The 27,210-nt window shown below is 40.3% G+C and overlaps 1 protein-coding gene across 1 annotated transcript; it reads right to left on the bottom strand.

The window, feature by feature from the left end:
- Nucleotides 1-975: 975 nt before the first annotated feature.
- zgc:77486 (uncharacterized protein LOC405808 homolog) lies at nucleotides 976-24,599 on the bottom strand. The gene is made up of 6 exons (XM_061888904.1): nucleotides 24,438-24,599; nucleotides 9,048-9,248; nucleotides 8,852-8,966; nucleotides 5,235-5,368; nucleotides 4,697-4,801; nucleotides 976-3,207 (listed from the first exon to the last, which is right to left on the bottom strand). The coding sequence occupies exons 2-6, from the start codon at nucleotides 9,205-9,207 to the stop codon at nucleotides 3,059-3,061; spliced, it is 663 nt and encodes a 220-aa protein (XP_061744888.1). The 5' UTR covers nucleotides 9,208-9,248; nucleotides 24,438-24,599; the 3' UTR covers nucleotides 976-3,058.
- Nucleotides 24,600-27,210: the final 2,611 nt, after the last annotated feature.

The following is a 27,210-nucleotide window of genomic DNA, read 5'->3' as shown; positions in this document are numbered from 1 at the left end:
ATATTATAAAGGTTTATAAAATAAAAACAATTAAAAAAAACATGTGATGAGGTGGCGACTTTTCCAGGGTGTACACTCCATCCGCCCAATTGTAGCTGAGCGAGGCACCAGCACCAAAGGGAATAAGCGGTAGAAAATGGATGGATAAAAAAATTCCTTATTCACTTAACAGCTTTTCGACAACAGGTAAAAGGCGCTACGTCATATAGGAATGATTTAGACAAGGGTTTGTGTCGGCCACATTTCCATGTGTTTCTTTCAGGAAGTTCACAGTAATATTTGCAGAAAGGGTTGGGCCAAGCTTACGTCACGAGCTATAAATAGACACGCTTCAAGGGAAATGCTGCACCTTCAGAAAAACTAAAAAATATTCTCTTTTAAATGAAGTTAAAGTACCCCTGATTGTCACACACACACAATGTGTGGCGAAAGTATTCTCGGCATTTGACCCATCACCCTTGATCACCCCCTGGGATGTGAGGGGAGCAGTGAGCAGCAGCGGTGGCCACGCCCAGGAATCAGTTTTGTTGATTTAACCCCCAATTCCAACCCTTAATGTTGACTGCCAAGCAGGGAGGGTCATATTGCGATTATTTCCTTCGAGAGCCAGATGAGGTAGTTCGGGCATCTGGTCAGGATGCCACCCAAACGCCTGTGTTTCGGGCACGTCTGACAGATAGGAGGCTACGGGGAAGATCTAGGACACGTTGGGAACACTATCTCTCCCGGCTGGCCTGGAAACGTTTCAGGATCCCTCGGGAGGAGCTGGACGAAGTGGCTGGGGAGAGGGAAGTCTGAACTTCCCTGCTTAGGCTGCTGCCCCCGCGACCCGATCTCGGATAAGCTGGCTGGATGACTTTCTATGGCAGAAATGATAAAACGCCATAATATGCTGCAGAAAACTATTTTTTTGTCGTACAGTACATAGCCAATACATAACCTAAACAAGACAAAACACACCAAAAGGACAACTAATAAAATAAACTTTGTGATTTTATTGGTTTTTGTACTTTTAAACATGTCATACAATTCTAAAATCTTGAAAAGTAAAATAAAATAAAAATTATATCTGGTGGTATTTCTGGAGGGGGAAAAGGGTGGTCTGGAGTGCCAATGGGATGAGAAAAACTACTGCTCGTTGTGGATATTGAAGATTTCCAAAATAAATCAACTTGTCTTCCTGTATCTTCAGTCATCAGCTTTGCCATTGTCATCATCAAGTATAGCACTGCGTGATGATTTCATCTATTACAAAAGGAACAGAGACGGAAATTCATATTGGAGAAGCCTAACAGTCAGTACAAGAGTTCAGGTAAAAAAAAAAAAAAAGAAAAAAGAAAAACGTGTTTCCTTTCCCGCTCAGACCTGGTCAAATCAGGGCTTCCTTAGTATGATTAAATACACAATATTGTAGTTTACTGTATAAATCGCGGCGGTTTACATTCAAACAACTTTTATATGTATATTTTTTTTAAAGGGGGTTAATATGAGCAGTCAAGAGAACACACCCACCAAATCTGCATTGTATTAAACTCTGTTATTCCAAAATTGTCCCAACATAAAAGGCCAATTCCTCAACAGCAGTAGATTTAGCTGGTCCCCTAAAACATCCTGTGTTGACTTGCTGGAAAAAATGCATTTTGATACAGGAAAGAATATGATCTCAAGTGGCAGTATCACTATGCTACAAATACATGGTCGTAACACGAAGTCGGATTATTTCAATTATGGAGTCCCTTTGGGGCGAAAGCGGCGGTAAATGCGAACATATCTTGAGTTATGCAAAGCACTTTTACACACCAATCATCGCTTGAAACCCTTTTAATTGTCTGAGCCGTATGTTATGTACACGTGACGGGGAAACTGATGGGATTGGACCTCTATGTTGCAGCCGTGCAACTCTTCAGGCGGCACACATGCATAATAATTTCAAAATGTTTTCAAGAAGCCACAACAGCAGCAATCTGAATGGACTGCGTCGACCGAGCTCAGTTTTCATTCAGCATGTGTCAGCGGTCTGCTGGTGCTTTGGAGCTTCACGCAAAACAAGAAGCCGTTGGAGACGGCCCTGCCTGTAAGGATGAAGTAGAAAATGACCCAGATGCTGAACAATACTGAGCCGGTGCAACACACATGTTCCAGAGTCTGCAGTTTGTTGTGCTTCGTTTCCCAAATCCTCACAAGCTGGCGTATCACACCTCCGCGCTTCTACAACGGTTATGTATAATCATGATGGAATTCGGTTTAAAAACGAGTGCAAACCTCATGATTTGCCGAAACATGCCGCCACAATTTTCCAGCGGAACCCACCAAAACAATAAAAAATAAATAGAATGCAATCACACGAGCTAACTACAATATATTAATATAGATCTTCTGAAGTCATACGCTCATTAAAACAGGGGAGGGGAGGAAACATACATATTCAATCACTCTGTTACCCCCCCTCTATCCAATAACTGTTCATGCACCCGGGATAAGTCATTATATCAAAGAGTGAAACATTGCCTGGAAAATGCTTGAGGAAAGTCCAAAGTGTGGCGAACCCAATTGAGGTGTGCGGTGATGAGAGGGGGGGTGGGGTCAATTTCACAAGTTGACATCATTTTGACTGCAGGAGGGAAAAAAAGGAACCTGAAGCCCTTAAAAAGGTCTGGCTGATGGGATGGATGACACCTCCCTTCTCAGGTGTTGAAAGTTTCTAAATTGACCTCATCAGCGACCTCACGGGGATTTGATGAGAACACTAAAAATGCCTTGGCTCCCCCACAGCAAGTCCACCTGCTTCTGTTTCCACGCACACAGTCATTCAGAAAACACTCATCTGCACACAGTCACCAGTGGAGAAAGGGATGCTAGTAAGGGAAGCGTCTGGACAGTGGCTGCGACTGCATCACTCCCGGCCCCCCACACTTTTTCTTTTAAGATGAACAAATGAAGCCATGATAATCAGGTGTCACCATTCTTGTTACTTGTCAAAAAAAAAAAAAAAAAAAAAAAAGAAAAAAAAAAAAAAGACTGCGTGTGTTCTTTGTTTTTTTTGTCGTACTCCAAGTCTTCATAACTTCTGGATTTTCTCGGCCACCACGATGGGGTTCTCCTTGCGTATGCGGGCCGCCGCCGCGCTCCGGTAATCGTAGGGACAGTCATGTTTGTCGGAGTAACGGTGGATGGCACAAAACAGGTTGCCACAGCGACAGTCGAAACCTTGCAGGGAAGAAGAAGAAATACTCAAGACACATCAAGCGGACTGTATTTCAGCGAGCATTTCTACGACAGCATCTTCTAAAAGGACAATACTAAATTATAGAAATGGTAATTGTACACAGTGGGGCAAAAAAGTATTTAGTCAGCCACCGATTGTGCAAGTTCTCCCACTTAAAATGATGACAGAGGCTTGGAATTTTCATCATAGGTACACTTCAACTGTGAGAGACAAAATGTGAAAAAAAATCCAGGAATTCACATTGTAGGAATTTCCGAGAATTTTTTTGTAAATTATGGTGGAAAATAAGTATTTTGTCAACCATTCAAAGCTCTCACTAATGGAAGGAGGTTTTGGCTCAAAATCTCACGATACATGGCCCCATTCATTCTTTTCTTAACACGGATCAATCGTCCTGTCCCCTTAGCAGAAAAACAGCCCCAAAGCATGATGTTTCCACCCCCATGCTTCACAATGGGTATGGTGTTCTTGGGATGTAACTCAGTGTTCTTCTTCCTCCAAACACGACAAGTTGAGTTTATACCAAAATGGATACATGGATGATACAGCAGAGGATTGGGAGAATGTCATGTGGTCAGAGGAAACCAAAATAGAACTTTTTGGTATAAACTCAACTCCTTGTGTTTGGAGGAAGAAGAATACTGAGTTGCATCCCAAGAACACCAAACCTACTGTGAAGCATGGGGGTGGAAAAATCATGCTTTGGGGCTGTTTTTCTGGACGATTGATTCAATGAGGCAAATATGAACTCCCAACATTTCCTGTGACATTCTTATACTCCGATGCCGTCACGATCTGCACAAGTGCCTTTGTTTATCAAAGGGAAATGTGAGTTCTAACACAACATGTACAGTGACTCTTTTTTCGATTATTTAAACCGTTTATTTGTAGTACAAACGCCCGTAGCTGCTGAAACCGATGCAAAGAGTGACTGGCTCTTCTAACACATAACTCATACATGGCAATTATCGAGGGTTGGCAAAATGACCGACTTCATTTTGATTTATTGTCTGCTTAATTGACTTACCGGATATCGGCCCAGTCCTACCAAACACACTCCTAAGTGCCTTGCTCAGGGCCTGTATCCAAATGAGCACCTGTGAGGCACCCTAAAGCAGAAGGAAGGAAGGCAGAGGACCATCCGCCATGGAGGAGTGGAAGAGGATTCCAATAAACATGTGCAGCTCTGGTGAATTCCATGCCCAAGAGAATTAGGGCAGAGTGGTGCTATCACTACATATTCACACTTTGAAAAAGAGAACACTTCAGTTCGCAGCTATTTAGACAATAGTGGCTGTGTGTCGTCTTGCTTTTAGTGGATAGTCAATCCATCTTGCTATACACGCTGTACAGTGACTACTCTAAAATATGTCCGAGTTGAGTTTTGTAGTATTGTCCTTTGGGAAGATATACTAGAGTGGTTGCTAAAATGTGAGGCTATATTCACAAAAGGCAACAATTCCGTCTTACCGGTGAGGCCAACTTTCTTCCGGCACGAAAAGCAGCGGTTCTTTTTCTTGTTTTTGTCAGGCGTTTGCTCACCATCAGAGGCCTGTGCAGCTTCTTCTGCTGGCTCTGTGGAAACACAATGAGTGCACTGTTATTTTGTTGGACGATGTCATAGAAGAAAAGAGCAACAAGTTAAATTTTTTTTTTTTAAATAAACTTGACAGCTACTAGGACAACATTGCAGTTTTTCACAACTCAACTCATGGTTATCTGATACTGCTCATAAATTTAGGATATTACAACAACAACAGTCTTTACTCTATAAACTTTGCAGACCTGCAGTTACAAAACATCTCCAAAAAAAGTAGTTTTCATAAGCATGGGCTGTTTTTTTTTGCCACTTCCTATTTATGGGTGGTTTATGATGTCGAGTATAGCCATTAACTAATCGATTTACTGCTTAAATTGGATGGCCTGATCACGTTTACATCCTTGCTTTCTCTAACTTCATAGAAAATTAGCTTACAACAGGACACAACAAGGTTTTTGTTATTCCTACCTGAAGAGCTGGATGGCCCCTCATCTTCAGCGTCCTCGGCCTCTGCTCGATCCGAGTCGACGGCTCCAGAGTCCTGGGAAATACTCATGGCCGTCATCTGTTGAGTTACTGGGCTGGCAGAGCTGGGACTGACACTAGGTTGACAGAAAATATTGAATTTACAACTGATAAGGTTTAAAGCAGAGTCAAAGTGTTTGTATTGCCTTGTTCCAACCAAATCTGGCCATTAAATGGCATCAAAGAGACTAAGAAGAAAAACATTTTGCAGCAGATTCCTAGAAATAGCAGAGCATTTATGTCATACAGGATCTTTGACCGAGTTTGCTGCAGCAGACTCTTTAAAAACAGACATTTCCTGTCATATGGAGCAGTGGTTCTTCACCTTTCTGACCTTGAGGCCCAACTTTTCCATTGCTCAAATATCAACATGGACTTAGTAATTTTACTCAGGATTTTAATTGTATTCGAAAATTAGAGTGCTGAAAAAAATCAAATTACATCAAAATTGTGATTCTCGTTTCTTCCAATTCAAAATCGATTCCTATTTTTTTTTTTTTAATAAACTTTTAAAAAGAAAAGTAATTTGCCATCTCATCTTACTCGCTTCGAACACACTTCATATGGCAGCAACCAAGAGGATCTTTTGTAACCTGAAACCAGTTTTGAATGGTTTTATTATACTTTTTAGAGCAAATACAGTAGTACCTTAACTTAGGAGCTTAATTGGTTGTGTGACGGAGGTCATAATTAAAAATACTTTTCTCAAATCCACATTTTCCATTGAAACTAATTGAAATGTATTTATTTGGAGGTTGGCATGGCCAAAAAAGTCAAATTCTAAACGCTAACCCTTAAAACTGAGTTGGTACTTTATAAATACCTTTTATTTCTACAGAATTTTGGGATATTCAAGTTGAACAGACAATAGGCAAAAGAGTATTCACATCGAAATTGCGATTTTTTTTTAAATTCCGATTTTAAAACGATTCAGAATTTTCAAAAATCCAATTAAAAACAATATTTACTTTTTTTTGCTAGAGATTAAATTTTTTAGAGTAAAAAACAACGACTATTGATATTTATTATTATTATTGATACAGTTGTTTTTGTAAATGTCGTTTTCCATTTTTCAAGTGTTGTATTCTAAAATTATTGTATGTGTCTTCTCATTTGCTTTGTAATTTTTTATTTTAAAACTGGGATTGGGTTGGCGTTGGGATTGCTCCATTTTCTTTTATTAGATTGATTAACGGTCTGTGATTTTTGCAAATAAAATTAAGAAACAATTTAAGATTTTTTTTAGGCCAACACTGCACATATAAGTCGCATGTCAGCTTTGGTAACCTGTTTTGAAAATTATTTCTTATAATTTATACACCATATATACTACAAGAATTGTGTTGAATAGTCTTGGTGTCCAAAGATTCCCACCTATAATTCAAAAACTTCAATTATATAATTAAAATGATAACAATAATAATAAGTAGAACAAATTCAAAAATTAGTATGAAAATCCAAAACAAATTCTCATAATTATTGCAGTGATACAGAACATAGAAAACGAGCAAAAAATTACTTGCTTGCCGATACTAATAATTCCGGGGCTTTGTGAATGTTAATTCGCTGCAACCATCCTTGACGCATTACAAGAAAACCCTGTGTTGTTGTTGTGGCTACTGGCTAGCATAGGTTTGACGTGCTAGCAGATAAGGTCTGCCGTGTCGGCAATAAAGTTAAAAAAAAGAGCGCCACACTGTGTATTTCTGTCACAAAAACACCGCTGTTTAAAAAAGGCCTACTGAAAGCCACTACTACCGACCACGCAGTCTGATAGTTTATATATCAATGATGAAATACTAACATTGCAACACATGCCAATACGGCCGGTTTAGTTTACTAAATTGCAATTTTAAATTTTGCGCCGAAATATCCTGCTGAAACGTCTCGGTATGATGACACTTGCGCGTGACGTCACGCATTGTAGAGGACATTTTGTTCCAGCATCGTTCCCAGCTATTAAGTCGTCTGTTTTCATCGCAAAATTCCACAGTTTTCTGGACATCTGTGTTGCTGATTCTTTTGCAATTTGTTCAATGAATAATGGAGACATCAAAGAAGAAAGTTGTAGGTGGGAAGCGGTGTATTGCGGCCGGCTTTAGCAACACAAACACAGCCGGTGTTTCATTGTTTACATTCCCGTAAATGACAATCAAACTTTACTATGGAACAGAGATGTCAAGCGAACACGGTTGGATTGGACCACACAGTACAATTTATTATGTGTTTTAATAAAAACCATTTTACCATTCTGTATTCTGAAGGCGATCTATGTCGTGTGCTACTTCAGCATCAATATCCGCAGCGTCCTCCTGACTGTCAGTCAGCATCGGGTTCGAAGCGGTATGGCTCTATCCCTTGTTGTGGTTGGGCCTGGCCGAGTGGTCCTGCCACCCCCACGGCTGCCACGGCGCCTCTCACAGCATCTTCCCTATCTGAATCGCTCCCACTACCCTCCTGTCCTTTTTTTTTTTTCCTTTAGTCCTTCACTCTCACTTTCCTCATCCACGAATCTTTCATCCTCACTCAAATTAATGGGGAAATCGTCGCTTTCTCGGTCTGAATCGCTCTCGCTGCTGGTGGCCATGATTGTAAACAATGTTCAGATGTGAGGAGCTCCACAACCTGAGACGTCACGCGCATATCGTCTGCTACTTCCGGTACAGGCAAGGCTTTTTTATTAGCGACCAAAAGTTGCGAACGTTATCGTCGATGTTCTCTACTAAATCCTTTCAGCAAAAATAAGGCAATATCGCGAAATGATCAAGTATGACACATAGAATGGACCTGCTATCCCCGTTTAAATAAGAAAATCTCATTTCAGCAGGCTTTTAAAAAGCGCATTTTCCACATTTTTGGGACATTTTAGATGCCTGAGGAAATGAAGACGTGCAGAGTGACATTTGATAGGTTAGACCAGGGGTAGGAAACCTCTGGCTCTAGAGCCGGATGTGGCTCTTTTGATGAGACTGCATCTGGCTCTCAGATAAATCTTAGCTGACATTACTTAACAGGATAAGTAATTAATAATTCCGCTGGTATTCGCAGTGTTAAAAATAACCTTCAAAATATAAAACATTCTCATGCATTTTAATCCATCCATCCATCCATTTTCTACCGCACCTGTTCAGGAAGTATTCTATTATTGGTTCTGCTTCAAAATAACAATGTTATTAAAAAGAATGAGAGACTTATTTTACTCTAAAAAATGTTGGTCTTACTTAAAAATGCACACATTTAGTTGTATTCAGAGTTAAAAAAAAATATTATATGGCTCTCATGGAAATACAATTTAAAATATTTTGCTTTCATGGCTCTCTCAGCCAAAAAGGTTCCCGACACCTGGGTTGGACAGATGTGTTTGAGTGCTGCTGGGACAAATTTAATCGGCCAAAATGTGCTGGGAAATTGCGGTGATTGAACAAAATTGCAAAGCCGTGCATAGTCTCGCAGGGATTGGTTGAATTTGCGTAACCGCAAAATGGCGCAATTCTAGAGGGACCGAATAATGTGACCTCTGGGACAATTTAATTGAATATATGGAAGCACAAAGAGCTCACCTGGATGTTGTCGGTTCCTCAGGCGAGGTCCGGGCTGCTTCCGTGGTGGGTGGAGGCTCTGAGCTCTCTGCCATGATGTGGGAGGATTCTGGCATTCCCGAAGGTGATGTAGCAGCTGTGCGAGGGCAGAAAGTTAGCACCATTTAACATCAGTTATCAGTGCACACCGCTACTTTTTCCTTGGTCGCCATCCTACCTTTCTCCCCCAGGGGACTCGATCTCCCCCCTCCCTGTTGTCTCTGTAGATGTTCCTTGTAGCAGACCGAGCACATGCCGTTGGTGCGTGGGTTACCGTAGAAACCGCATCCCATAGCGCAAAGCATCGGCACCTGGGTCTGATTGGTCTCCTGAGCCATGCTCCAACAGAGAGGGTAAGGGGGGATGGGAGAGGATTTTCCTGGAAAATCAGCAACAGCAGGAATTAGTCAATGTGGTCGTGGAATTTTCATAAAATGTTACTAAATTAAATTTTAAAAAAGGTCTTTAAATAAGGGATGTGTGTGTATTCGCCGCTGGCTGGTTCTCTGCAGTGGTTAGAGCATTTCACGCTTAAGTGCACGCTCGATTGCACCCTCATTAGAAGCGTCTGGACCGCTGTTCCAGAGTTAACTACGTTTGTGTCGATTTCATCACTATATACAAATACTGATGGCGTAGAACAGTGGTTCTCAAATGGGGGTACGCGTACTCCTGGGGGGACTTGAAGGTATGCCAAGGGGTACGTGAGATTTTTAAAAAATATTCTAAAGAAAGCAACAATTCAAAAATCCTTTATAAATATATTTATTGAATAATACTTCAACAAAGTATGAATGTAAGTTCATAAACTGTGAAAAGAAATGTAACAATGCAATATTCAGTGTTGACAGCTACATTTTTTGTGGACATGTTCCATAAATATTGATTTTAAAGATTTCTTTTTTGTGGAGAAATGTTTAGAATTAAGTTCATGAATCCAGATGGATCTCTATTACAATCCCCAAAGAGGTCACTTTAAGAGGATGATTACTTCTGTGTAGAAATCTTTATTTATAATTGAATCATTTGGTAATTTTTCAACAAGTTTTTGGATATTTTTAACTTTTTTTCCAAATAGTTCAAGAAAGACCACTACAAACGAGCAATATTTTGCACTGTTATTCAATTTAATAAATCAGAAATTGATGACATAGTGCTGTGTTTTACTTCTTTATCTCTTTTTTTCAACAAAAAATGCTTTGCTCTGATTAGGGGGTACTTGAATTAAAAAGTGTTCACAGGGGGTACATCACTGAAAAAAGGTTGAGAACCGCTGGCGTAGAACACATATCCTAGTTTGTTGTTCCCAAAATTATTTAGAAACTTTTCGGTACTTTTTTTAAATAAAGCGGACCACATAAAATTGCATTATTGGCTCTATTTTAACAAAAAAATATTACAGTACATTAAACATGTTTCTTATTGCAAATTTTTCCTTAAATAAAATAGTGAACATACAAGACAACTCATCTTTTATTCGTAAGTTAACAAACAAAGGCTCTTAATTTAGCTGACATATGCAGTAACATATTGTGTCATTTTCCATTCTATTATTTTGTCAACATTATTAAGGACTAGTGGTAGGAAATTAATTGTTAACCTATGTCTTCATTTACTGTTAATATCTGCTTATTTTCTGTTTTAACATGTACTATCTACACTCCTGTAAAATGTAATAAAATCACTTAAAATCATTTGTTTTGTTGTTTGGATGTTTTACATTAGTTTGGGATGATACCACAAATTTGGGCACCAATTCGATACCAAGTCGTTACAGGATCATACATTGGTCATATTCAAAGTCCTCATGTGTCTAGGGACATATTTCCTGAGTTTATAAACATAACATGAATAAAAAAAACAAAAAACGAAAGAAGATATTGTGTTGCCACGACAATATTGACGTAATCGTAGTATGGACTTGATACGCGCGCCTGCACTTGGTATCATTAAAGTGGATGTTATCGGTGTTGATCCACCAATGGCGTTTGTTTACATTTATACATCGGTGAGCTACGGTGTGTAGTCAAGGATGTTTAGCTATTCCTCGTCCTGCAGGGATGATACTTTTAGAAACTTACTTTATTTGTCACCATGGAGGCAAAGATTAGTGTTTTAAAAGTAGCTATAACACTGCCGACTGGGGCTGGACTTTAGCTACTAGGTAGCTAGCTAGCCCTGTCTTAAAGCATCTATTCCTGAGGGCCTTTCAGTGTTATAACTTCACCTTTATCGTTAGTTGTCAAGCCAAAATGTGTCCATTGTCCCTTTTTTGTCAACACTGGGTGTGCTTGTAAGTACTCTGTGATTGTGCGCTGCCAAACATGCTCGACTCCTCGTGAAACTGCGAAACGACGTGGCGAAGATGGGGGTGCAGGGCGTCGCGGACCGGTACTTTTCAGAGGCGGTATAGTACCGAATGATTCATTAGTATCACTGTACTATACTAATACCGATATACCGTACAACCCTATCCTAGTTTATCCAAAATATAAACATTTTTGGATGGGGTCAAGTACTTGCGCCAAAAAGCGTCACCAGAGTTTGGCAAGTTAACACTCGACAAAACATGACTGAAAAACATCTCCAGCGACTAAAATGTTCATTGGAATCCATATTATAATGTACGTTATAGTTTTATCTGTGAGTCCGACAAACATCTTTTAAATTAATCCATTCGCGCACTAATTTTTTGGGACCTGCCAATTGCCTGGTTTGTTCGTTAGCAATGTTTCCTCAAATATTACGTCACTTCCAACACTAATTTGCAGAGACTCCTCCACCCCCACCAAGGACTGTTTTCACTGCTGGACTATAGAAAGAGGTTCCGCAGTCTCTGTAGCAAAACCTCCGGGCTCTGTAACAGCTTCTTCCCTCAGGCCATAAGACTCTTAAAGGCATCATATTAATCCCCTCAATTCCCCCCAAAAAACGGATTAACTTGCTGGAATACAAAGACAATACAACATACATCCATAAACATGGATGCTTATGCAAAAGTGCAATATATCTATCTGTACAGTAATCTATTTATTTATATCTGCACCTTATTAATTTTTTATCCTACACTACCATGAGCTAATCCAATGAAATGTCGTTCTTATCTGTACTGTGAAGTTCAAATTTCAATGACAATAAAAGGAAGTCTAGGTCTAAAAGTCTAAATCCAATCTCATGAATTTAATCAGTTAGAAATACTCTGTACCTGTGAAAGCTCTTTTTTCTGTTTCTTTGTTTAGCAAACCTTCCAACTATACCAACCTTTTAAAAATGGGGTAAATATTAAGAATTTTATGAAAGTTACAACTAAAATATTGAGCACAATTGAGTGTGTATTACAGAAATTGACCAGAAATTAGTGTATTTACACTGGGTTTAAAATTCCATAACATTCTTAATATTTATCAGAGGAAAATGATAGTTCTATCAATGGAATTGTCCTTACAAGACCTGTCTAATAATACTTATTTCATGTAAACCAGGGGTGTCAAACTTATTTTAGAACGGGGGCCGCATGGAGAAAAATCTACTCCCAGGTGGGCTGGACGGGTAAAAATCATGGTACGTTAACTTAAAATAAAGACAATTTCAGATTGTTTTATTTGTTTAAAAATAGAACAAGCACATTCTGAAAGTGTCACAAATCAAAATGTTTTTTATTACACGTACATGTTGCGGTTAATAGTATGTATACTTTATTGTCATTTATATTTTCTGAATAAATTATGTGATAATGTTCATTAGTGTTGATTTTCAATCCGTCAAGATAAAAAAATGATGTCGAAATCAAATTACAGTATGGTTTTTATATAGTTTTCTAATTTTCCTAGACTCCTGTTTATTTCCTAAATCATCTACAAAGAATTGCTATTGTGACATCCAGTGGACACATTTAGAACAGCGGTTTCTTTCATTCAAAAATTTCAGGGTAAATTGAAGGGTAAATTGAAAAAAAAAAGTAAAATCCCACTGATTGTCACACACACACGAGGTGTGGCGAAATTATTCTCTGCATTTGACCCATCACCCTTGATCACCCCCTGGGAGGTGAGGGGAGCAGTGAGCAGCAGGGGCGGCCGCGCCCGGGAATCATTTTTGACCCTCAATTCCAAACCATGATGCTGAGTGCAAACGGGTCCTATTTTTATAGTCGGTATGACTCGGTCGGGGTTTGAACTCACAACCTACCGATATCAGGGCGGACACTGAGTAGATCTAGTATGTTCACCCCAATATTGTATATATTGTTCTTCAAATCACCTCACATGTATACTGTGTATATGTAGGGCTTGGCGAATGCTCGATATACCGCGGGTTTGTCTCTGTGCGACATAGAAAATGACTATATCATGATATTCGAGTATACGTTCTCACGTAGTTGCTTTTAGCTGCGGGTATTACATTACAGGCTTTTCCCACTTTTTGTGGTCTCTCTTTCTCACAGACAGCAACCGCAACTTGTTACATACGTCACATTTGTTTACGCCTTCGTGGAGCAGAGAGGTAGCAGCATGGGTAACGTTAGCTGTGGTGCGAGTGGTAATACAAGAGAAAGAAGGTGCGAATCTGGTAACAAATGAAGGAAGAATTAATTCCCAAGAAAAACACTCTGGCGGTGGTTTGGCTTCAAGTGGGAATATGTCGAACAGACAACCGTAATTTGTCAAGTGTGGGGCGAAAGCATTGCTACAAAAAGTAGCATTACCGCTACTATGTAGCATCATTTGAAAAGTCACCTGCTAGATAATGGAGTGCTTACTCTGCATGTCAACATCTCCATTCGGTGCCACAGCAACAAAATGTAGAGGCAACCATTTCCAGAACAACACCGCATGAAAAAAAGTCAACAACAGAAGGAGATAATATCCGCAGTAACCTACCACATGGCAAAGGACATACACTATTTGATTTCCTATTATGCAGCTCATTTTTATTTGACACTTTTTGAAATATCTTGTGTGACATCATGCTTTATTTGTTTTAAACTATTGTAGTGGCATTCTGTACAAAAAGTGCACTTTAATTTAGTGTTGTTTTGATTATGCCATCTTAGTGACATCATGCACCAAAGTGCACTCATAACTCTTTTTAAAATATCTCTGACAATCTTGCACTTTCTGTTTCGAAATGACATGAATGTTTGTGCCACTGCTAATTAACTGTTTAATAAATAGTTTTGGTCAATCGACTTAGTTGTGATTTCCCTCTCTGCATGACAGTTTAAAATGAGCATATATTAATGCAGTATGAACAAGAATGTTTTAATGTAGACACATGGAATTATCATACTGCTGTGATTATTCAAGGCTAAGGCAAAATATGGAGATATATATATTGTGTATCGTGACATGGCCCAAAACTATCGATAAGTTAATAAAAGGCCATATCGCCCAGCCCAAGTCTTTGGTATGACTCGGCCGGGGTTTCAACTCACAACCTACCACTCTCAGGGCGGACACTTTAACCACAAGGCCACTGAGTAGCTCTAGTATGTTCACCCCCTGGGAGGTATGAATTGTATGTTGTTTTTCAAATCACCTGACATGTACATCATTTATCCTTTTTTTTTTTTATATACATCCATCCATTTTCTACCGATTATTCCCTTTGGGGTAGCGGGGGGCGCTAGTGCCTATCTCAGCTACGATCGGGCGGAAGGCGGGGTACACCCTGGACAAGTCGCCACCTCATCGCAGGGCCAACACAGATAGACAGACAACATTCACACTCACATTCACACACTAGGGCCAATTTAGTGTTGCCAATCAACCTATCCCCAGGTGCATGTCTTTGGAAGTGGGAGGAAGCCGGAGTACCCGGAGGAAAACCACGCAGTCACGGGGAGGACATGCAAACTCCACACAGAAAGATCCCGAGCCCGGGATTGAACCCCACACTACTCAGGATCTTCGTATTGTAAGGCAGACGCACTAACCCCTTCCTCCACCGTGCTGCCCTTTTGTATACATGTTATATCCATTCATCCATTTTCTACCGCTTATTCCCTTTGGGGGCGCTGGTGCCTATCTCAGCTACAATCAGGCGGAAGGCGGGGTACACCCTGGACTAGTCGCATCCTCATCGCAGTACAGGTTATATATATTTTATTATTGAATGTATCAAAATCTGATGAATATTTAATGGACCACAATGGAGCAAGCCTTTTGGCTTTTTGTGCCATCCATTTACCTTTTTAAAGCATTACATACATTTAATTATTGAAGATGTCAATTGATAAAAGCAGTGAGCAGCAGCTGTGCTCAGGAATCATTTGGTAATTTAACACCAAAATCCAACCCTTGATGCTGAGTGCCATACATCAGTGGTCCCCAACCTTTTTTTATCCGCGGACCGGTCAACGCTTAATAATACGTCCCGCGGCCCGGGGGGAGGGGGGGGGTCCTTTTTTTTTCTTTTTTTCTTCTTTGTCATGAAAAAGGGACGTTTTTGTGGTTGGTGCACTAATTGTAAGTGTATATTGTGTTTTTTATGTTGATTTTATAAAAAAAATATATTTTTATTTCTTTTTTATAAAAAATTCTTCTGCGGCCCGGTGGTTGGGGACCACTGCCATGCATGGCAAAATCAGGAATAATTTGGTGATTTGCCCCCCCAATTCAAATCCCGCGGGCCGGATTAAAGTCCTACTGAAACCCACTACTACCGACCACGCAGTCTGATAGTTTATATATCAATGATGAAATATTAACATTGCAACACATGCCAATACGGCCGGTTTAGTTTACTAAATTGCAATTTTAAATTTCCTGCTAAGTATCCTGTTGAAAACGTCGCGGAATGATGACGCGATGACGCGTGCGCCTGACGTCACCGGTTGTAGCGGACATGTTCTTCCAGCACCGCTCACGGCTAAAAGTAGTCTGCTTTAATCGCATAAATACCCATCTCTAGTGACGTCTCGAGTTGGAGTGGACGTATTAGCGCAGCACCACTAGTGGCTAAAAGTCGTCTCTTTTCATCGCGCATTTATACAGTATTCTGGACATCATTGTTGTTGAATCTTTTGCAATTTGTTCAATTAATAATGGAGAAGTCAAAGAAGAAAGATGTAGGTTGGAAGCGGTGTATTGCAGCTGCCTTTAATAATACAAACACAGCCGGTGTTTCCTTGTTTACATTCCCGAAAGTGAATCTTTACTATGGAACAGAGCGGTCAAACGAACATGGTTACCGACCACATGTCAACCGGCAGGTTTCGGTGAGAAATTTGTGGTAATAAGTTGGCTCTTACCGTAGACATAAGCGGAGCTTGCGTCCTGCAGCTGCAGACTCTCTTACCTCCTCCCACTGGAGACACTGGCGGTCACCACACCTGTGGCCACACCCCTCCGTCTTTCAGGTACCACATAATCTCACTAGAACACTAGTAACACAATAAGCAGATAAGGGATTGTCCAGAATTATCCTAGTAAAAGTGTCTAATAACATCTGAATCGCTCCCACTGCCCTCGCCTTTTTTTTAATTCTTTTTTTTCCCTCTCTTCCGTCACTCTCACTATCCTCATCCACGAATCTTTCATCCTCGCTCAAATTAATGGAGAAATCGTCGCTTTCTCGGTCCGAATCGCTCTCGCTGCTGGTGGCCATGATTGTAAACAATGTGAGGATCTCCACAACCCGTGACGTCACGCGCACATCGTCTGCTACTTCCGGTACAGGCAAGGCTTTTTTTATTAGCGACCAAAAGTTGCGAACTTTATCGTCGATGTTCTCTCCTAAATCCTTTCAGCAAAAATATGGCAATATCGCGAAATGATCAAGTATGACACATAGAATGGACCTGCTATCCCCATTCAAAACAGGAAAAACTTAGGTTTTCACTAAATGGCTCTGCTCAAGTGCTTGAAAGTTCATGGAGTCCCTTCTTACTGTATGTCAACTCTCTTGACTTATGTCCAGACGCAGATGAGGAATAATCTCCCTTTTATTTATTATCTTTTATTTTTTTTATTTCTCTTTCTCCCTTTCTCTCTCATTTCAGTCTCCGTCTATCTCTGGCCTTTTATGGGTGTGTGTGCGAATGTGTCTGTTTTTGTCGTCTTACTTTTTTGTTTGTGCCATGTGTCCCTGGTTGGTTTGACCTGGCTGGGTGGTTTTCGGGGTAAGGGTGTGAAGAATTCACTGACTTTAAATTTGTACTGTTTCGACCTGCACTTTTTCCTGTCTATTTGAAAACGTCAATAAAAAAAGTTGGATTAAAATAAGAAAATCTCATTTCAGTAGGCCTTTAACCCCCAAATTCCAACCCTTGATGCCGAGTGCCATACTTAGCAAAATCAGGGATCATTTCATGATTTAACCCCCCCAATTCAAATCCCGCGGGCCGGATCCGGCCCTCGGGACATACCTTTGACACCACTGATGCACACTAATGAATTATTACAATTGTCCACACATACAAGCAGACAAAGAGGCGATTCAGAGGGTCATAAAGTCTGCACAAAAAATCATCTGCTGCCCCCTGCCCCCTGCCCACCCTGAAGGATTTACAAAACTCTCGTTGCCTCAAGAAAGCAAAAAGCATCACCAAAGACAGCACGGTGACACACCTTGGCTACCACCTGTTCCACCTGCTACCATCGGGCAGGCGCTACAGGTGCATCAGAGCCAGAACAAACAGGCTCAGAGACAGCTTTTTCCAAGAGCTGTCACCATGTTGAACTTTAACTTATAATAATTATAATTCACCCCTATACAATATCCTGCCCTAATACCCTACTGTGCAATACTACCCTTCGAGTGCAATACTTCCGACACTGATTGTTATTTATTACTTCGGTACTCTTGTTTTGTTCTGTATATTATACAGTATTTTTACAGTGTTTTGTATATTGTACAGGATTGCTCGTTATTTTTATTGGATAGCAGTCTGTTTACTTCAATTGTTACTTTTTCCTCAATTACCTCTTGTGTTGTTTATTTTACCCCATATTTGTTTCCACAACTGCACCTTAAAGGCTTACTGAAACCCACTACTACCCACCGCACAGTCTGATAGTTTATATATCAATGATGAAATATTAACATTGCAACACATGCCAATACGGCCTTTTTAGTTTACTAAATTGCAATTTTAAAATTTCCCGGGAGTTTTTTCTTGAAAACCTCACGTGATGATGACTTGTACGCGTGACGTCACGGACTGTTAGGAAATATGTGCGCTGCACACACACACAGCTAAAAGTCGTCTGCTTTAACCGCGTAATTACACAGTATTTTGGACATCTGTGTTGCTGAATCTTTTGCAATTTGTTCAGTTAATATTGGAGAAGTCAAAGTAGAAAGATAAAGTTGGGAAGCTTTTAGCCTTTAGCCACACAAACACACGGTGATTCCTTGTTTAAAATTCCCGGAGGTGAAACTTTACTATGGATCAGAGTGCGGTCAAGCGAACATGGATACCGACCGAATGTCAACCAGCAGGTTTTGGTGAGAAAATTGTGGTAAAAAGTCGCTTCTTACCGGAGATCAGCCGAGCTTGCGCCGTCCATAAAGCTGCCGTCGACTTCCCTGAGACACTGCGCGTCAAGACACCCATGGACACACACCTCCGACAATCAGGTACTGTTAAACTCACTAAAACACTAGCAACACAATATAAAGATAAGAGATTTCACAGAATTATCCTAGTGTCTAAAAACATCTGAATCTGTCCCAATGCAATCATGTTTTTTTTGTTTGTTTGTTTTTTTTCTAGTCCGTCGCTATCAATATCCTCAAACACGACTCTTTCATCCTCGCTCAAATTAACGGGGAAATTGTCGTTTTCTCGGTCCGAATAGCACTTTTTGTTGGAGGCTCCGTTTAAAAACAATGTGAATATGTGAGGAGCCATCAACATGTGACGTTATCGTCTGTGACTTCTGGTAAAGGCCCCTAGGGCTTTTCTGTCAGCGACCAAAAGTTGCGAACTTTATCGTCGATGTTCTCTACTAAATCCTTTCAGCAAACATATGGCAATATCGCGAAATGATCAAGTATGACATATAGAATGGACCTGCTATCCCCGTTTGAATAAGAAAATCTCATTTCAGTAGGCCTTTAAAGGCCTACTGAAATGACATTTTTAGTAGTCCTTTAAAGGCCTACTGAAATGAGATTTTCAGTCGGCATCCAGGATAAAGTTCGCAACTGAGAAAAGCCCTGCCTCTACTGGAAGTCGCAGACGAAGACGTCACATGTTGATGGCTCCTCACATATTCACATTGATTTTAATGGGAGCCTCCAACAAAAACAGCTATTCGGAACGAGAAAACAACAATTTTCCCATTAATTTGAGCGAGGATTTGTGTTTGAGGATATTGATAGCGACGGACTAGAATTTTTTAAAATTTTTTATTAAAAAATTTTAAAAAAAAATACAAAAAAAAAATACGCGATTGCATTGGGATGGATTACGGACTTTTTTTTAGACACATTTACTAAGATAATTCTGGGAAATCCCTTATCTTTCTATTGTGTTGCTAGTGTTTTAGTGAGTTAAATAGTACCTGATAGTCGGAGGTGTACGTCCACGGGTGTGTTGGCACAAGCTCAGCTGATATCCGGTAAGTGGTGACTTTTTAACCACAATTTTCTCACTGAAACCTGCCGGTTGACAAGTGGTTGGGATCCATGTTCGCTTGACCGCTCTGATCCATAGTAAAGCTTCACCTCCGGGAATTTTAAACAACGAAACACTGTGTGTTTGTGTGGCTAAAGGCTAAAGCTTCCCACCTCCATCTTTGTACTTTGACTTTTCCATTATTAATTGAACAAATTGCAAAAGATTCAGCAACACAGATCTCCAAAATACTGTGTAAATATGCAGTTAAAGCAGACGACTTTTAGCTGTGTGTGTGCGCAGCAACGCTCATATTCCTAACAGCCCGTGACGTCAAGCGTACACGTCATCATTACGTGACGTTTTCAAGAAGAAACTCCCGGGAAATTTAAAATTGCAATTCAGTAAACTAAAAAGGCCGTATTGGCATGTGTTGCAATGTTAATATTTCATCATTGATATATAAACTATCAGACTGCATGGTGGGTAGTAGTGGGTTTCAGTAGGCCTTTAAAGGCCTACTGAAAAGAGATTTTCTTATTTAAATAGGGATAGCAGGTCCATTTTTATGTGTCATACTTGATCATTTCGCGATATTGCCATATTTTTGCTGAAAGGATTTAGTAGAGAACATCCACGATAAAGTTCGCAACTTTCGGTGCTAAGACAAAAGCCCTGCCTCTACCGGAAGTCGCAGACGATGATGTCGCAAGTGTGGAGGCTCCTCACATATTCGCATTGATTTTAATGGGAGCCTTCAACAAAAAGTGCTATTCGGACCGAGAAAACGACAATTTCCCCATTAATTTGAGCGAGGATGAAAGATTTGTGTTTGAAGATATTGATAGCGACGGACTAGAGAAAAAAAAACAAACAAAAAAACGCGATTGCATTGGGACGGATTCCGCTGTTTTTAAAATCATTTAGTAGGATAATTCTGGGAAATCCCTTATCTTTCTATTGTGTTGCTTGTGTTTTAGTGAGTTAAATAGTACCTGATAGTCGGAGGTGTACGTCCACGGGTGTGTTGACGCGCAGTGTCTTAGGAGAGTCGACGGCAGCTGTACGGACGGCACAAGCTCAGCTGATATCCGGTAAGTGGCGACATTTAACCACAATTTTCTCACCGAAACCTGCCGGTGGACAAGTGGTCGGGATCCATGTTGGCTTGACCGTTCTGATCCATAGTAAAGGTTCACCTCCGGGAATTTTTAACAACGAAACACCGTGTTTGTGTGGCTAAAGGCTAAAGCTTCCCACCTCCATCTTTCTACTTTGACTTCTCCATTATTAATTGAACAAATTGCAAAAGATTCAGCAACACATATGTCCAGAATACTGTATAAATGCGCGATGAAAAGAGACGACTTTTAGCCACTAGTGGTGCTGCGCTAATACGTCCACTCCAACTCGAGACGTCACTAGAGATGGGTATCGAGTATTGATTCTGATTTCCGATTCTCCCGGAATCGTTCAAAAGTTTAAATTTCGATTCCTAATTTCGATACCCAGTCCGCCGACCGGAAAAAAATAATAAGTCCACCGACCCATAAGAAGAAGCCACTGAACACCAACGAAGAAGCGCCCACTGCCGTGTTAGGATAGCCGAGCTATGTAGCCGAACGATAACTCGAGCGTCGACGGTCGAAAGTGTGGCTTTATTTTACTGAAAAAAATGAAATATCGGCGAAATGTAACACATGCGACAGGACTCTTTCGTGCTTAGGAGGGTGCACATTGAACATGATGAAGCACCTCAGAATCCATGGAGTACAAATTAATGGGTGTCCCGTCTTCAACAGGAGACACTATCTGTCCAGAACGCTCATGCATCCTGCCCGAGAAGGCGGATATGGTCATTTTCCTAAACAAGAACTGTCTCTGATATTATACTGTACCTGCTGCTAATCTGAACTGGGGTTTTCAAGTTGTTTCTTATTGTTTATTTGCTTTTCTGCACCAGGTTAGCCCATCAGTGGGAGCAAGGTAACGTGTTTAAGTACCTGCAGCATCATACACTTGTTGTTTATTTGCTTTTCTGCACCAGGTTAGCCCATCAGCGGGAGCACGGTAACATGTTTAAGTACCTGCAGCATCATACACTTGTGCGTGTAAATGTGTTTTCATGAGGTTTTCAAAAATAAAGCTCTCTTGATGAAAGTGTACCCCTGTGAAAATGTATTCATAATTTATATTTGTACTCAAGTTCATAGATTTGATATGTATATTCTAGTTGAAAACAGCCCTGTGAGGAATTTATAGTAAAGTTCATAAAAAGTTAATAGAATTAAAATTGATGGGGAATGTCAGACTATTTCATTCAGAAAGACTGTAGGTTAGCTAGGTCATTTAAATGATCCTAAACTTTTTTTTGACCCTGCCTTTTTTTTTTTTTAAAGAATTGGAATCGAGAATGGTCAGGAATCGGAATCGTTCGAATTCAAATGATACCCAACCCTAGACGTCATGCGCACGTGTCATTTTCAACAAGAAACTCAGTGGGAAATTTAAAATTATAATTTAGCAATCTAAAAAGGCTGTATTGGCATGTGTTGCAATGTTAATATTTCATCATTGATATATAAACTATCAGACTGCGTGGTCGGTAGTAATGGCTTTCAGTAGGCCTTTAACCGCCCCAATTCAAACCCTTGATGCCGAATAACACACTTTGGAGGTGTAACGGTACGTGTATTTGTATCGAACCGTTTCGGTACAGGAGTTTCGGTTCGGCACGCGGGCGTACCGAAGAGTTCGGAAGCAGAAGTCTTCACAAGCTGCTCTGCTTTCTGCCTCTGCCTCATAGTCCCGCCCACACAACCATCTGATTGGTTACATACAAAGCCAATCAGCAGTGCGTATCCAGAGCGATGTAACAGCCAATCAGCAGTGCGTATTCAGCTTTAGCGTCGAGCAGATATTCGTTTAGCAGGGGAGGAGCGGACTCTACCCAAATTATACTAAACACTTCCCAGTCACAACTATTACAAACATCACTATGAGCCCGTTGACCTTCTAGAAACTTAAACTGCAGCTCAGCTCGCTCACAGTATAGGCTTGAGATGAAGGCTAATTAGCTTTTGGCGTAACGTTAGCTCATTTTTCTATGTGTGTGTGCGTGCGTGCGTGTTTTAGGGGCAGGTAAGCCCTGTCTGTCTGTTATTGCATTGAACTCCATTGTGTTTAGGGATGAATAGTCTCTCCTATTGCAATTGTACTATTTTTCAGCTATAGTTACATGAATCAATAGTAATGTAGCAGCCTAGTTTTGAATACCAGGGTCCCTGCTATCACATATTGATAAAAATACAACATTTACATAATAAAAGTCAACTACAGGCTTCCCAAATGCTGTAATAAATTAAGCATGATGAGTTCACATTAAACAGTTTCAATGGAAACTGTTTAATGTTAAACTTTTTATATGTCGAAGAAAGGTTTTTTCATTTTATTTAATCAAAGCAACAACTTGAGGCAGTTTAATGTGGATTAACGTGGGCAGAATTATTAGTGTTCCCAATGTTAAAAAGGATTAAGCCATCGTTTGCAAATTTGGTAAATAAATAACCCAAAAATTTATATTTTGTTGATTTCTTACTGTACCGAAAATGAACCGAACCGTGACCTCTAAACCGAGGTACGTACCGAACCGAAATTTCTGTGTACCGTTACACCCCTACCACACTTGGCAAAATCAGGAATATTTTCATGATTTAACCCCCGGGGTCGGATTAAGCCTGTTCGCGGGCCTGATCCGGCCCTCTGGCCGTATGTTTGACACCACTGATGCACACCAATGAATTATTACAATTGTCCACACATACCTATAAATAGCAACACAACTGTGCTTATTGCTGGCGTGTGTACACTTCACTCCAGGACGGTTTCTGGACTGAGAGCGATGCAATGTTGCCAAGTGTATGTTATTGGAGAAATATGAGGAGGGAGGTGGTGTGCATGCATGCAAGCAAGCCAGCCAGCAAGCCGGCAGCACCCCCTTAAGCCCGCCATGGCGCTGCACGCCGCCGCCGGGGTCCGGCCGTACAAACGGATATAAAGTGTGTGCACCAATCCTGTAAGTCAGTGGCGGCGCACACGTTGCACACTTTACCTCGTTTGTCCGTTTCACTTTGTCATACACCGACGAGAGCATGGGGCGGGCACTGCTGTTGTTGTTGTCAAGTGACGTCATCAGAACGCTACCTCTTTGGTCGATATGGACGGCGACAGCCGAGAAAATGATAGCGGAAACAAACACGTCGTTACTTCGCTACAAAGTGCTGGCTTTCTGATTAAAAGGGACCAACAAGCCCGCATATAAAGTAGTGTGATTTATTTATATTAATCACACGTAATATTGCGCGTAGGTTCAATTAACACAGCTTCTGGGTGAATATTTAAAATAGTCAAACTTTTAATTCCTAAAAGGATATCTAAAAGATATTTGTCTTTATCGGAGCTAAAAAATAAATGATACAATTGTGTACTAAAAAGTAGCGTTTTTTAAGCAATATTGGCGTTGATCTTAATGAGGACATAAAAAAAACAACACACAAAAAAAACGGGTAAGCAAATTAAGTTCGCTCAAGTCAACTATTTTTTTTTTTTTAGGCAGTATATAAATGTTTGAAAAATACAAAAAAAAAACATAAATTGTGTCAGGACACTCTTTAAAATGACACAAAAAAAAAAGTCCAAATTGTGGAACAATTGTCCTATGGCTGCATTGTCAAAGCAAAAACAGCCTCGCCATATTAATGGTCAGCATTGGGACAGAATGAAGGATAAAATAACAATTTAGCAGCATTCGAGCACGACTATTATGAGTAAGAAACGCGTCTATAAAAGCCCATTTTGTCGAAAATGGAACAAAAGCTAAGTGCTAGCATGCTAGCATTAGCACACATGCTAGCAGGAGCAACAAGGCGACATGCTTCGCCTTTTAGAATAAAACCAAAACACAGCAAAGGATTTAATCGCACTTTACGTGGAGGGCAGCGGTACCTGAGCGTCACTTAACCGGCAGGCTATCGACGACCTTTTCGGTGCTGTTGGAGAAGTTTTGTGGTCCGGATGAGCGCAGAGCGGCCTCCTACCCCGCCGACATTCGACACAACGAGCATGACGTCATCCTGAAGCAACACAGCAAAAAATAAAAGCTGCCAGCAGCGATGGACGGGAGCGACTTTTGCTGGTGTTTCCTGCCTTTACCCTTTCCACATATCTTTACCTGCACGTTACCTACCTTCCCTGCATCCTGGGGTCACACTGGTGCTTCTTTCTGTCACCCATAATGTTTGAATTGATTTACCATGAATTGATTAACGTGGACCCAGACTTAAACAAGTTGAAAAACTTATTCGGGTGTTATCATTTAGTGGTCAATTGTACGGAATATGTACTGAACTGTGAAATCTACTAATAAAAGAATCAATCAATCAAACAATGAAAAAAGGTGACAGGTTTTTACAAAGCTTTTGTTTTGAAGGAGCAATTGCCAACTTCCTGTTGATTTTTGCTGAAGGATGTCAATTATTAAAATGTAGGTCTAAGTGAGACCTACATAGAGGTTTTTGTTTCATGTCTCTCCTGAAATTCCTGACGGAAGTTACAAGCAATTTTGTCTGAGTTTTCTTCCTAGGAGCAGTTTTGTCTGTGTTTTATTCCTAGGGGGCGCTAGAGCGCTATTTTGAGTTTTGGGGTTTGTTTTTTTTGTAAGATCGCAATTTTCGCCAGTCCTGATGTGTCCAGTTTGGTGAGTTTTGAAGCATTTTAAGGGGGTCAAATTACAGCGCGAAGGTGCGGAATAATAATAATAATAAAATCTTAGAAATACAATAGGGTCTTCTGTTCCAAAGGGACATTCATGTCCCTCCAACATTCCTACCGGAAGTTACGAGCAGTTTTGTCTGTTTTCTTCCTAGGAGCAGTTTTTTTGTTTTATTCCTAGGGAGCGCTAGAGCGCAATTTAGAGTTTTGGGGTTTGGTTTTTTGTTAGATCGCAATTTTCGCCAGTCCTGATGTGTATGTCCAGTTTGGTGAGTTTTGAAGCATTTTAAGGGGGTCAAATTACAACTCAAAGAGGCAAAAATGACTTTTTAGGAAAATTTTGTTTTGAAGGGGTTTTTGCCAACTTGCTGTTGAATTTTGCTGAAGGATGTCAATTATTAAAATGTAGGTCTAAGTGAGACCTACATAGAGGTTTTTGTTTCATGTCCCTCCCGAAATTCCTGACGGAAGTTACAAGCAATTTTGTCTGAGTTTTTTTCCTAGGAGCAGTTTTGTCTGTGTTTTATTCCTAGGGGGCGCTAGAGCGCTATTTTGAGTTTTGGGGTTTGTTTTTTTCTAAGATCGCAATTTTCGCCAGTCCTGATGTGTCCAGTTTGGTGAGTTTTGAAGCATTTTAAGGGGGTCAAATTACAGCGCGAAGGTGCGGAATAATAATAATAAAATCTTAGAAATACAATAGGGTCCTCTGTTCCAAAGGGACATTCATGTCCCTCCAACATTCCTACCGGAAGTTACGAGCAGTTTTGTCTGTTTTCTTCCTAGGAGCAGTTTTTTTGTTTTATTCCTAGGGAGCGCTAGAGCGCAATTTAGAGTTTTGGGGTTTGGTTTTTTGTTAGATCGCAATTTTCGCCAGTCCTGATGTGTGTCCAGTTTGGTGAGTTTTGAAGCATTTTAAGGGGGTCAAATTACAACTCGAAGAGGCAAAAATGACTTTTTAGGAAAATTTTGTTTTGAAGGGGTTTTTGTCAACTTCCTGTTGATTTTTGCTGAAGGATGTCAATTATTAAAATGTAGGTCTAAGTGAGACCTACATAGAGGTTTTTGTTTCATGTCTCTCCCGAAATTCCTGACGGAAGTTACAAGCAATTTTGTCTGAGTTTTCTTCCTAGGAGCAGTTTTGTCTGTGTTTTATTCCTAGGGGGCGCTAGAGCGCTATTTTGAGTTTTGGGGTTTGTTTTTTTTGTAAGATCGCAATTTTCGCCAGTCCTGATGTGTCCAGTTTGGTGAGTTTTGAAGCATTTTAAGGGGGTCAAATTACAGCGCGAAGGTGCGGAATAATAATAATAATAAAATCTTAGAAATACAATAGGGTCTTCTGTTCCAAAGGGACATTCATGTCCCTCCAACATTCCTACCGGAAGTTACGAGCAGTTTTGTCTGTTTTCTTCCTAGGAGCAGTTTTTTTGTTTTATTCCTAGGGAGCGCTAGAGCGCAATTTAGAGTTTTGGGGTTTGGTTTTTTGTTAGATCGCAATTTTCGCCAGTCCTGATGTGTATGTCCAGTTTGGTGAGTTTTGAAGCATTTTAAGGGGGTCAAATTACAACTCAAAGAGGCAAAAATGACTTTTTAGGAAAATTTTGTTTTGAAGGGGTTTTTGCCAACTTGCTGTTGAATTTTGCTGAAGGATGTCAATTATTAAAATGTAGGTCTAAGTGAGACCTACATAGAGGTTTTTGTTTCATGTCCCTCCCGAAATTCCTGACGGAAGTTACAAGCAATTTTGTCTGAGTTTTTTTCCTAGGAGCAGTTTTGTCTGTGTTTTATTCCTAGGGGGCGCTAGAGCGCTATTTTGAGTTTTGGGGTTTGTTTTTTTCTAAGATCGCAATTTTCGCCAGTCCTGATGTGTCCAGTTTGGTGAGTTTTGAAGCATTTTAAGGGGGTCAAATTACAGCGCGAAGGTGCGGAATAATAATAATAAAATCTTAGAAATACAATAGGGTCCTCTGTTCCAAAGGGACATTCATGTCCCTCCAACATTCCTACCGGA

This window comes from Nerophis ophidion, linkage group LG26 (genome assembly GCF_033978795.1).
Source record: "Nerophis ophidion isolate RoL-2023_Sa linkage group LG26, RoL_Noph_v1.0, whole genome shotgun sequence".
Classification (NCBI taxonomy): Eukaryota; Metazoa; Chordata; class Actinopteri; order Syngnathiformes; family Syngnathidae; genus Nerophis; species Nerophis ophidion.
The sequence above is the reverse complement of the archived record's forward strand: the minus strand, read 5'-3'. Positions and strand labels throughout refer to the sequence as shown.

Bases quoted from the DNA above. Each gene is read 5' to 3' on its own strand.
- zgc:77486 (XM_061888904.1), bottom strand. From the start codon at position 9,207: ATGGCTCAGGAGACCAATCAGACCCAGGTGCCGATGCTTTGCGCTATG. The intron at 8,967-9,047 runs GTAGGATGGCGA...GCCCTCGCACAG, and splicing joins GAGTCCCCTGGGGGAGAAAG to CTGCTACATCACCTTCGGGA. The intron at 4,802-5,234 runs GTAGGAATAACA...GTGTTTCCACAG, and splicing joins GGGGCCATCCAGCTCTTCAG to AGCCAGCAGAAGAAGCTGCA.